This window comes from Euphorbia lathyris, chromosome 6 (assembly GCF_963576675.1).
Source record: "Euphorbia lathyris chromosome 6, ddEupLath1.1, whole genome shotgun sequence".
In the NCBI taxonomy this organism is placed as follows: Eukaryota; Viridiplantae; Streptophyta; class Magnoliopsida; order Malpighiales; family Euphorbiaceae; genus Euphorbia; species Euphorbia lathyris.
In genome coordinates, this window is record NC_088915.1 from 61,480,415 (window position 1) to 61,493,117 (window position 12,703).

Here is a 12,703-nt window from a genome sequence, read left to right on the forward strand (position 1 = left end):
GAAAAAATGAACCAATAAATGTTGATCCAAGGAATCATCAAAATTGAGTGAAATTTCATCAATTTAAATAGTTTATGGTCTAAATGTGATCAAATAATAAATTAGTGGTCAAGTATTAAAATTTTAAATAAATCAGAGTCTAAATAACATTTTGCACCATATTAAAAATTGTAATTCATAAGTGAATTTCATCTTGTAATTTCTAAAAAATTTAAAAATAACTATAATAACAAAGTAATAATTTATACATTCGTGTTGTCAAAGAAAGAAAGAAAAAATAAGAGAAAATGTGAGAAAAAAATGCTAATCCAAGGAGTCAAACTCTCACCCTTATAAAATCTCCACTATGTCTTAACCATTCAGCCTAACAGAATCTTTTATTATATATAAATCTATATACCTTTTAACCATAATTTTTTTTAATAATTATCAAATTTTAAAAAAATTCCAATTAGAGACCCCCGTAAGTCGGAGGCCCTAGGCGGCCGCCTAGACGGCCTCCCCCTAGAGCCGGCCCTGGGATGTTTGAGTCAACTTTATTTCCCTTTTTCTTCTTCATTTACTTTTGTGATTTCGCACTACACCATAAAACCCCTACTGCAACTGAGCCAAATTGTTGGGTTAGACCCTCTTTTGAGTTGCATTAGGCCAAAAAGAAGTCTAATGCAACAAAAAAAAATTATTGCTATTTTAGCTGTAGCATTATTTGCTAATGCAACAATATTTTGAAATTGGCAACAATTTGCAATAGTTGCACATATTTTAATTTATTGCAACAATTTATAAATAATACAACAAATTTTCAAGAAATTGCAATAAGTTTTTATTGTTGCATTACTGGAAATGCAACAATTTTTACAATTTTTACGACAATTTTAATTGATTTTTATAACAAATTTAGCAGTTTGTGCAACAATTTTAGTCACATTTTGCAACAATTTTAACAATTTCTGTGATAAATTTAATTAAATTTTGCAACAATTTATTTGGATTCTGTGACAATTTTAGTTCGATTTTGCAACAAGTTTAATTAGAGTTGCAACAGTTTAGTTCAATTTTGCTACAATTTAGTTGACTATTACAACTATTTAATTTGAATTTGCAACAATTTTAGTTCGCTTTTCAACAATTTCAATAATTATTTGCAACATCCTTATATTTTTTGTCGCATAATTTTTAATATTTTTGAACCTGTAATAAATTTAAAAGTCATTTTAATTTAAAAAAAAAATAATCTGAAAGAATATATGTATATATTATCCATTAACCAATTTATATAAATAATGATCCAAATTTATACATAAACAATCTCTAAACATAAAATAGTATTATAATATTCTTTCAAAAAAAAAACACACATAATATTCTGGCATCTATGTCACTTATCATCTTTCCCATCATGGTCATCCTGCACACGAATTAACATATAAATCGTGTTACAATATTGTAAATTTTCAATATAAAATTATATAGATTGGTATAGAATTTATTCAATACATTTACCTCATTGGTTTCCTCACTAAATAGATTATTTGGAGGGGAAGAATTAGCAAATAAAGATGTGATTGAATCAACATCGATATTTAAGGTTGGGTTGAGTCTTGCCAAATGTTTCATCATAAAATGTCATATTTGTTTCCATCTTTTTGTTCATTTCTTCCTCCATTTCATGCCTCACTTCCTCCCTTAGGCTTGTTTTCATTTCATTCATGAAATCAGCTGGGGGTTTCAATGGTGGACCCCTTTTTGTCGTAGATTTAGCACCCCTACCGAGAAGCCATGAAGCTCCATGGGATGAATCACCCGATAGTAGTTGGTCAACCATCACAATATTTTCGCCCCCTGACTGCATTTCTTCAATCCTTGCCTATAAAAGAAAATCAAATATAAAATGGCTGCCAAATACGAGACAAAAAAAATGATTCATTTCCAAGACGTATTCACAAAAACATCAATTATATTAGTTAGAAATGTCTCAACCTTCTACATGCAAGTCTCCAACTTAATATATTAGGCATTGATAATATAAATATAGGATTCAGTAGGATCGATATTACATAATCAACTACATGGTCACAAAGAATACAAGTGGCAGAATAAAAAAAAGGGATGGAAGAGAAAAATGTAAATTATAATTAAGTTGGACATCAAAATTTTTAACTCTCAAAATAATTTATAAGAATATATAAGGCAAATTAAAGAAATTCATAAGTGAATTCACTAAGCAATAATGTAACACAACAAGCACTAGCTTCATATATGAATCCTAAAAAGGAATAGAGTGAATCTTAGTTTCAGTTCTAATCATTTCAACAATTCTGACTAATTAAATCATTTGTACATTTACTTCTAATTATTAATAGCATAATACTCATTTGGCTCTCTAAACTACAGTTTCAAAGTCAATTAGAACCTTAAACTATCAACATCCAATCAGGTCCCTAAACTAATAAAAAATCATCAATTGAGGTCTCATCGAAAATAATTCCGTTGAACAGTTTGAGACCATCTTTCCCAAACTCATTTTGAACCAATACATAGATTATTACAATCTATATCAAATAGTCACATTTTCCGATTTTAGAATAGATTTGGGACTCAATTGATGATTTTTGCTTGATTCAAGGACCTGATTGATGATTTTGATAGTTTAGAGACCCAAATAAATATAATGCCATTATTAATTGAATTCTTAATTAACAAAAATCAATTAATGGTCCGTAGGACCTTAATTTGCTCACCAAAATAGACTATGAATATGGTACTGGAAGTATGATTCCTTACAATAAAAGTCTAACTAGCTAAGGAAGTACAAGGACTAAAGTTTGCTAATTAATAATTAATGACTATTGTTTTGCTAATTTAATTAATGGGATAAGGTACCAAAATAGGTTTATGATTTTTGGGAAGTATTAATTTAGGCTCCACGTACAAAATAACACCAATATATGTCTAACGTTTACAAAAGTACCAATTTAGGCCTCGATAACGGATTGGACACGTCATTGATATTACTCCGTTAAGTTCTGATTTCTCCCTCCATGTACAACTGACAGAACTTAACGGAATAATATCAATGATGTGTCTCGTTCCGTTATCGAAGCCTAAATTGGTACCATTTTTTAAACGTTAAGCCTATATTGGTGCTATTTTGTACGTGGAGCCTAAATTTATACTTCCTCAAAAACCATAGACCTATTTTGATACCTTATCCCGTTAGTTAATTAATAATAACATGTAGTAGTGACCAAGATATGTGTGTGTCCTTCACTATAAGAGTGAAAAATATAGGCGTGCTTATTACGAATTGTCATGTTAAGGACTACATTTTGATAAAAAAAAATAAATAAATAAAGGGACCAAATATAGTAAAACTGAAATAAAGACTTAGGCCAAATTATACGAAATAAGAGCTAAAATTGAACTTTATTCCAGCTATAAAAAACAGTAAAGCGAGCACCCTTACAACTCACATTCAACCTTAATTTGATGTTCATCTACCATAAAATTCTCACGTCAATTTATCATGATTCCACATCTTATTCTTCTCATGTTATACCATTTTTTTCTACAAATCTATATCCAAATTTATAAGTTATTGATTATGGTAGATTTTCATCCAATTTAAGAATATTATTTAACCACATCTATAGTACCTTAACCAAAAGACTAAATCGAGGGAGTGAAGAATAGTTATTAGGGAGAAGTAATACAAGCATCAAACTTATCAACATGTCAAAATCAATAGTATCAATCCCAAAAAATTTCAATAAAAAGACTTAGAGAGAAAATACTTACAATCTTAGTTTTAGCAAACTCATCTGTTGCTTTGTAAGTGCGTCCCTCATCCCTTTTGCGAGTTGCAATATAGAGTTCGACTTTTGATGGTGCCACTTAGTTTGGGTTTTCAAGTTGCTTATGTAAAGTAATAAAAATAATTGTTTGTAAATTAAAATATATCACAACATTAATAATAAATAAGCATTTGAACATACCAACTTGTTGCGAATCTGTGCAAAGCTTTTTGGTCCAGCAGTGTGTGCATCCTTGACATGTTTTCGATTTTCCACCATTTTTGCAGCTCATGCCTCAATAATAAAAAATAAAACATAGGTTAACTTGAAAAAAAATATCCATTTAAAAAAAAATTCAAATGCATGTAAAGCTTATTTTAATTCACATTTACCTGTATTTTGTTGTCACCCCAATATTTGAGGAGAACCTTGAATTCTTCGATAGGAAGCTCATCGGGTCTGTTTGCCAATCTATCCTCATCATTGTCATAAGCTTTATAATTAATGCTTAGTTTTTAGTCGACATGTATAACCCCTCCAAGCATCATTAATAGTTTTCATCACCCAATTCTTACCATCATCATGTATAATGTACTTTTGATATAACATAAACATAATATATGACTTGATGTTAATTAATAGTAACAAAAGCAATTTAAATGTATTCATCAAACAATAGTAAATTTACCTTGACAAATTGCCACAAAATTTCTTTATCGGGAACATGTGACCAGTTTGTGTGGCTAAACTTGATGTACTGTCTTCCTAATGTCCCCAAAAAGTTACTAAATTCTGATAAGGTTTTGTCATCTCCAATTGGTTGATTCACATCATTCAACATTATCATCTTTCTTTCTTCAATATTTCTTGTATGGATTGCATCCAATTTTGTTTGTCCTCGAAACTTCCTTTTCGGTTGCTTAGTTGATGCTGTCAACATTATAAAACAAAAATTTAACATTAAATTGAGGATATTTACATAATGAGAATATTCTCATGAGATAAGTTCCTTTACCTCTAGAATCATGTGATAATTGACTCTCACATTGAACAATTATATCATTTTCAATTTGTGTCATTTCAGTTGGTAGCTCAACTAACCCAATTTGTGGTTGATTTGGAGTTTTTTCTTGTCGCTTTCGTAACGCAATATAATTCTCCATTGTTCCAATACCTTCATCACAGCCTTCAGAAACTTCTACCATTGGTTCTTCCGTTGTCTTGCAAACGTACATGTAAATAAAATAAGAGTTCAAAAACAGGAAAGAACATCAATATATAATAAAGAAATTTTAGAGTCGATAAGAACATACTATTACCTCTATTGCCACTCTTTTTCTAGCACACCCTTCTGTTGTAACATCCTTGACTGTTTTCTTAGCAGCTGCATCAATGGCAAGTGCTAGGGAACGTGTTGTCCTCCTAGTTACGTTGAGGTTGCTAGTAACCTTTTTCTTTCTTGCTTTTTTTCCTTGCTGAATTTTATTTGAATATATTAGAAGGTTAAAAAATATAACTATAAGATAAGAGTTGTATTTAAGTCAATATACCTTCGATTCTGCATTTTGATTTATAGAATTCCTCATAGAGGAAGAGAGTGAATCCATCCGGAGTGAAGCAATCTTGTCTTTGTTCTTTGCAATATTTTCATTTCGGAGTTGTTCATATGCATTGTCAAGTTGTATAATAGATTCTTTATCATGAGGCTTCATTTAAGGATAATCAACCTTAATCAAATAATCAACAATAACATATTTTCAAAATTAAGATACGAATTTCATTGACTAACCAAGTCCTCCTCATGTTCGACATTAGCATCCCCCTCAACGTCATCAGAATCTCCTATCTTTTCATCAACTAGAGACACTTCAACTTGCATAAGCTTTTTCTTTCTTTCCAACTCTTTCTTTTTTGCTTGCTTTCTGGCGCTGGTCTCTTGTTGAATACTTTTCAAAGTGACAAACTTGCATTTTTCACCTTTTGACCTTGGACTTTTTCTTAAAGGAACTTCTGTTATATGAAATTCGAAGTAATCAAATATTGTAGTAAAAGTTGACAAAATAATAAACAATCTAAACCCAAAATTACCTTCAGTAGGAAGCTTCCTTGGTCGAACAAGGACAAATGGCTGTGTTTGTTTCACAACGGTACTAGTTTGGTCAACCATGTTGTCGATGAAAAATTCCAAAGTCCCTGAATCACCCACTTTCTCCATGTAAGAGATTACATCTTTATCATTCACAAGGAGTTTGAATCCCCTTTTGTCATCTGCCTTGACATACATCCCTCCAATTTCGGTATATTTCAACTCATGTTTGACATCACTCATCAATGAAGTAAATGAGATCAAATCTGCATCTTCATAAGGGGGAAACTAAAAAACCTCACCTCCAACATACTTGTTGTTCTTAAAATCTCCTCCATGATAGAATTTAATAACAAACGTTTTCTCCTTCATTCTGCAACAAAACAATATCATATGTAGTAAGTAAAAAATGATTGTTTAAACATTAGCAATTCAAACAAGTACCAATTCTAAACAAATCTCAAACTAGAGACAATTCTAAACATATCTGAAACAAGGATAAACACAGATAAAAATATCAAACCATATGTAATTTCAACATATCTCAAAACACACATAAATTTATTTAAAGAAAAGATGCAAAGAAAACCTACATTTACTTATTGGAGTCCAGCCAATCCCAATCAGTATTATCAATGTCTGAATCAACATCATTTGTTGTGTAATCCGTTGATTTTGGGTCTATATTTGTTGGATATGGGATTTTTCTTATAGGCACATCATCTCTGGACCAGTTATCTCTGTTACTATCAATTTCAGCACACAACACAAAATTCTCTCTTACATCAACAACATTTATATCTTCTTCAGTGGCATCATTGCCTTCTCCTATATCAGACCATTCCTTAGGCAACTTCTTAATAACATAATGTGAATATTTTTCTGTAGGATCTTCAATGAAAAATACTTGAAGCACTTGTGAGGCCATCACAAAAGGGTCATCTTTTTGATATAACTTGCTAACATTAACTCGAGGAAACCCATAATCATCTTTTTCTTCTTGGTACCAAGAACATCTAAACAAAATAACATTAAATGCCCCCAGTAATCAATTTCAATGATATCTTCAATTGATCCATGGTAATTCACATCCCCGACTTTAGGGTTTTGGTCCTTTGAACTTGCGAAGCTAGTGGTTAGGGCTGTTAACATGACACCACTATTTTGGGTAGTACACTTTTCGTCTCTTTTCTTAGTATGAAACCTTGATCCATTTATTACATATCCACTAAACTTCTTTGCAGATCGAACTGGACCCTTTGCCAAACTTAATAGGTCACTAGAAACAAAAGTCTTTCGTTGAACCTCCTCCTTAAACCACTTATGAAATTCTAAACTGTGTGCTCTTTCTTTTTTATACCTTTGTCTCTTTGGAAAACTTTCCAACAAATTTTTATGTTCCCTACAAATGAAGAACAAAACATGGAATACAACCATAAGAAATATATTCATGTACAATTACATAATTAATAAAAAAATAAAAAAATGGATAAAATTTGAAATGAACAGATTCTTCTTACTGTATGTATTTCTCCACTTCTCCATTTCCACAATTGAAAAGAATGTACCGATGAGCTTTATTCCAAGTGTCATCATCCAAATGAATAGAATTCCAGTGCTTATTCTTCTTCATACCTAGAGGATAACCGATAGTAGGAATAATTGAACCCCCAATACCAACCGACTGACTAAGGAGTTTATTTTTCACACCATCACCTAAGTATCTTGAGCAAAAAGTGACACATTCTTCAGCCAAATACCCTTCAGCTATGCACCCTTCTGGTCTTGATCTATTGCGAACATAGGACTTCAACTTTCCCAAGTAGCGTTCGATTGGAAACATCCATCTATTATGAACAGGACCACCAAGCTGAACTTCTTTGCATAAATGTATTGGCAAGTGAACCATTATATCAAAGAAAGATGGTGGAAATATCATCTCAAGTTGACAAATTATTTCAACAATCTCTTCTTGCAACCCCTTTATATCATTTGGATCGATAACTTTATTACACAACCCTCTAAAGAATGCACCCAATCGAATCAAAGGCAATGCAACCTCGGCCTTTAATGACTTTTTCACAGCAAACTGTAGTAAATATTGAAGTATGAAATGAGCATCATGACTCTTATACCCTGATACTTTCCTATCACCCACTTGCACACATCGGCCAATATTGGATGCAAAACCATAAGGTAATTTGGCCATTTTAAGTACCATACAAAAGACTTCCTTCTCTTTGTTAGTCATGTCAAAACAGGCAGCCCCATATTCAATGTGTTTATTATCACTGGAATTTCGAGGATGAAGGGTCTTCCTAATGCCCATATCTTGCAAATCTAATCGTGCATTTAGATGATCTTTACTCTTACCTGCAATACTCAACAAAGTCCCTAATATATTATCAAAAACGTTTTTCTCTATATGCATGACATCAAGATTATGGCGGGATAGGTTGTGTATCCAATACGGTAATTCAAAAAGTATGGACTTCTTCTTCCATGGGCATTTGGAATTGGGTTGTGGTTTCTTTTTCTGCTTCCCAAATACATTCTTAAATTCGTGTAACAACTCCACAATATCCATTCCAGACAACTCAGTAGGCATATTTCCCACTTCAATATCACCATTGAATCTTCTCTTGTCAACCCTCCACTTATGGTTTGAATCAAGAAACTTGCGATGGTTCATATAACACATTTTTTTACTATGCTTCAAGTAAGTTGAAGAAGTCTCATAATGACAATTTGGGCAAGCCAATTTACCTTTCGTGCTCCAACCCGACAACATAGCATAAGCCGGAAAGTCACTAATGGTCCAAAGTAGGTTTGCTTGCAAAGTAAAGGTTTGGTTTGTAAAGGAATCATAAGTTTCCACCCCTATATCCCATAACTCTTTCAATTCTGTAATTAGAGGTTGCATGTACACATCAATATTGTTCCCAGGAGAAGTTGGGCCAGGAATTAGAGTAGACAATATCAAATTTTCAGGTTTCATACAAAGCCAAGGTGGTAGGTTATAATTAATCAAAACAATTGGCCATGTGCTATGGGATATGCTCATTGTTCGAAAAGGATTGAAACCATCAGAAGCTAAACCTAATCTGACATTACGAATTTCAGAGCTGAAGTTAGGATACAAACTGTCCATGGCCTTCCAAGCCTCACCATCTGCTGGATGTCTTAACTTGCCATCTTTTTTTCTCTCTTTTGCATGCCATATCATTAATTCAGCCAAACCTTTACACATAAATAGTCGCTGCAACCTTGGTTTTAGAGGGAAATATCTCATTATTTTTGCAGGAACTTTGTGACATTTCTTAGGCTTTTCATTTTCAACACCAACATATTCATTATCCACAACTTTCCACCTAGAAGCACCACAAATTTTGCAAACAGTTTCACCTTCATTTTCAGCCCAATATAGCATGCAATCATTAGGGCAGGCATGTATCTTTTGGTAATCAAGACCTAAATCTTTAATTACATTCTTTGCGGCATTAAAAGATTTTGGTACTTCGGCATTAGGAAAAGCCTCCCTGATCAACTCTAACAAATCTGAAAATGCAGCCTCACTAACTCCATGAACACATTTAAATAGGTAAAGTCGAACCATGAAGCTTAACCTAGAAAATCTTTCACAACCAGGATATAGGGGTTGTTTTCCCTCCTCAACAAGATGATAGAATTTTTTTGCATCTAAATTTGGGCCATTGTTTATTCTATGATCATCATTGCCTAAGTCATTGTCTATATATTGAAAATTGTCATGCAACATTCTAGTTAGTTCATCTCCAAAATTCATACCCATTGAACTAGCCTTTACATTTTCATCATCAGTAGTAGTTTTTCTCACAACATCATAAATCCAACTAACAAGGGTTAAAGCCGGTCCATTGCAAATTAGATGATCATAAATCGCACCCTTGCTATGCCATTTACGATTACAACAATGTGTGCAAGGACATTTCATTTGTTCTCCTACACCATATTTATCAAATGCACGTTCTATAAATAATTTAGCTCCATTCAAATATCTTTCACAATACCTTGTAAGTTCCAACCATTTGTTATCATCATACTCCATTAATAAATAGCTGATCAAAATATAAAAACACACATTTAGTCAAATTTTCCATTTCATGATGCAATCACACAAACAAAAGCAACTCATGATTACAAACATATTAATGGTGCAAACAAAAAAGACAAGGATATGAAAGATTATTACGTACCTCAAAGTTTAAAAGCTTCACCACATTTGCTGTCACCTGTCCCTTCCTTTCCTTATTGTTTGCTATCACTCTAAGAAAAAAAATATTAAAGACAAAAATAAACAGTAATTGGTGTAAACAAACATAGGCAGTAATTGATGTAGATACATCACTTCATTAGGAAATGAATTTCGGTTCGATTATTCGATATATTTGGTTGGGTTTCGATTTGAGTTTATAAAAAATATAAGGTTTGGTTTTTATGATAAAATTACTAAATTAACAGAACTGACTAAAATAGAGGTTAATTAGATAAATTATATTAAAAATTGATATGATGTCTAAAGAAATTAATAGTTTTTCACTTTTTAATTTATGGATTAGTTAACTTATTTTGAATATAAAAAATTCGATTTCATACATGTAAAGTTTTTCTTAAGTGGTTTTATATTGCTACTTCCCAAAGTCCTAAAAGAAAATCACATCAAGATTTAGAACTTACAAAACAGAGTATAAATATATACAAGACACTATAATGGCCTTCTAAAATTATAGCTTTCATGCAATGGCTTTTGCAAATAATATTCAGAGACAGAACAACTTTCATGTCTTTACAAAATTTTTAAATAAATACATTTTGTCTTAGGCTATGAGTGGATTATTTGTGTTTAATTGTCCAAGTTCAAAGCTATATGTTGCATGGTTTGGGCTTCAATTTTGTAAATGGATTAATCATTGCTTATTCATTAATTTGGTTTTTCAAATGCTCCTGGACACCTTTCATTAATTAATGTTGTTAAGTTGAGTTGCCAATCCAACTTCATCATCTTCCCCTATTGCACTAGTTATAAGTTTTTAACTCATCTGATATAAAAATCAACTACCAACCTCATTCTTTTTATTTAGGATAAGGTACCAAAATAGGTGTATAGTTTTTAAAAAATATCAATTTAGGCTCCACGTATAAAATAACACCAATATAGACTTAACGTTTAAAAAAGGTATCAATTTAGACTTCAAGAACGGATTGGACACGTCATTCCTATTACTCTGTTAAGTTCTTATTTCTCCCTCCACGTACAATTGATAGGACTTGACGGAGTAATATCAATGACGTGTCTCGTTCCATTATCGAAGCCTAAATTGGTACCTTTTTAAAACGTTAAACCTATATTGGTGCTATTTTGCACGTGGAGCCTAAATTGATACAATTCCAAAAATCATAGGCCTATTTTGGTACCTTATCCCTTTTATTTAACATAGGTATTCCCAATAAAGATTTTAATTAGTAAGTTAACAAAACATAATCTTAAATTGTATTAACAGGAGTGTAAAAGAAATTGTAAAAAGTTGGAAGAATCACCTGTTATAGCTGTTATTTCTGGTTCAGTCTTCAAAATTGAAATTCAAAAGGTCTCCTTGGTCCCCCAAATAACAATAGAAGCACAACTGGACAGAAAAAAATCATCAAGTTTTGCTGGTTAGGTTTTAAGCAAATAATAGCAAATAGACAATCGCATGATATCATTAACAAAATAAGAAGAAAAAACAGGAAATTTAATTAGTTACCTTGCTTGTGTGATGATTGAGAACCAAAATTATGTTTTAGGGTTGAAGAAATCGTGTCAGTGAAGAAGAGGCTTTTCAGCTTAGGTTTCGCATACCAGAGTTGTGTTTGTTAGACGAAAAGAATCCCAAATTTTCACGTTTGAGGTTTTGCTGAGGTTTAGCACTTTCAAATTTTCACTATAGCCCTGAGTTTTCGGGTTACGTTTTCAATTTGTAAATTTTTTCACTAAAGTACTATTTGATCCATGTTTTATTTAGAATTTTATTATTTGGACTGTGATTTATTATTTGGTCACAATTGACCATTGACCTATGCCAATTAATGTAATTTCATCTAATTTGGATTAAAATTTGACGTAACGTTTATCTCTGTGACACGTAGCGATATTTTGACACATGGACTTTATAGGTTTTAGTTTAGATATTTGTTTTTATTTTATTATTTTTTAATCTAATTAATATTTTCACATAAGAGAATTTATGTGTGAAGACATGCCACATATCAAGTCCATGTATCAAAATATCGTTATATGTCAAGGAGTGATAGTTTTGTTAAATTTCCATCCAAATTGCGTGAAATTTCACCAATTCGGATAGGTCGTAGAGCAAATTTGACCAAATAATAGATCAAGGGCCAAATTATTAAATTTTGGATAAATCAGGAACCAAATACTATTTTAAGTTTAATTATAATTAACTCAAATATTAATTTTTAATACTGCTCTCTCCATTTATTTTGCAATAGGTACTTTTAAATTTTTGGATACATCAACAGTCAAATACAAACAGTAATTGACGTCTAATTATAATTAACTAGACTACTAACTAATTAATATATTTTTTTTGTATAATTTATAGTACTAACTTTCTCCATTTTTTTTGTAATGGCTAGAAAACAATATTGAAACATGATCCAAATAAGGAAACAATATTTAAGTTTAAAATAATTTTTAAGAGGTATTAGTACCCTTAGTGTTTTTTTTTTTTTTGAGTCAAGTACCCTTAATGCTTTTCATTTCATTTTTTATATATAATTAAAT

The 12,703-nt window shown here is 31.4% G+C and overlaps 1 protein-coding gene across 5 annotated transcripts; it reads right to left on the reverse strand.

The window, feature by feature from the left end:
* Positions 1-1,277: 1,277 nt before the first annotated feature.
* On the reverse strand, positions 1,278-11,812 carry LOC136232187 (uncharacterized). Of its 5 annotated transcripts, none has more exons than XM_066021230.1 (14): positions 11,664-11,812; positions 11,458-11,543; positions 10,116-10,185; positions 5,883-6,253; positions 5,584-5,804; positions 5,345-5,500; positions 5,114-5,269; positions 4,810-5,014; positions 4,483-4,724; positions 4,187-4,253; positions 3,996-4,088; positions 3,799-3,915; positions 1,504-1,867; positions 1,278-1,408 (listed from the first exon to the last, which is right to left on the reverse strand). In XM_066021230.1, exons 4-10 carry the CDS (start codon positions 6,121-6,123, stop codon positions 4,245-4,247), a joined length of 1,230 nt encoding a protein of 409 aa, XP_065877302.1. In that variant the 5' UTR covers positions 6,124-6,253; positions 10,116-10,185; positions 11,458-11,543; positions 11,664-11,812; the 3' UTR covers positions 1,278-1,408; positions 1,504-1,867; positions 3,799-3,915; positions 3,996-4,088; positions 4,187-4,244. The 5 variants fall into 5 exon arrangements, with proteins under 5 accessions (XP_065877302.1, XP_065877301.1, XP_065877300.1 ...); XM_066021229.1 differs by having other exon boundaries at positions 4,187-4,265; XM_066021228.1 differs by adding an exon at positions 9,930-9,977 and having other exon boundaries at positions 4,187-4,724.
* Between the last annotated feature and the right edge of the window lie 891 nt (positions 11,813-12,703).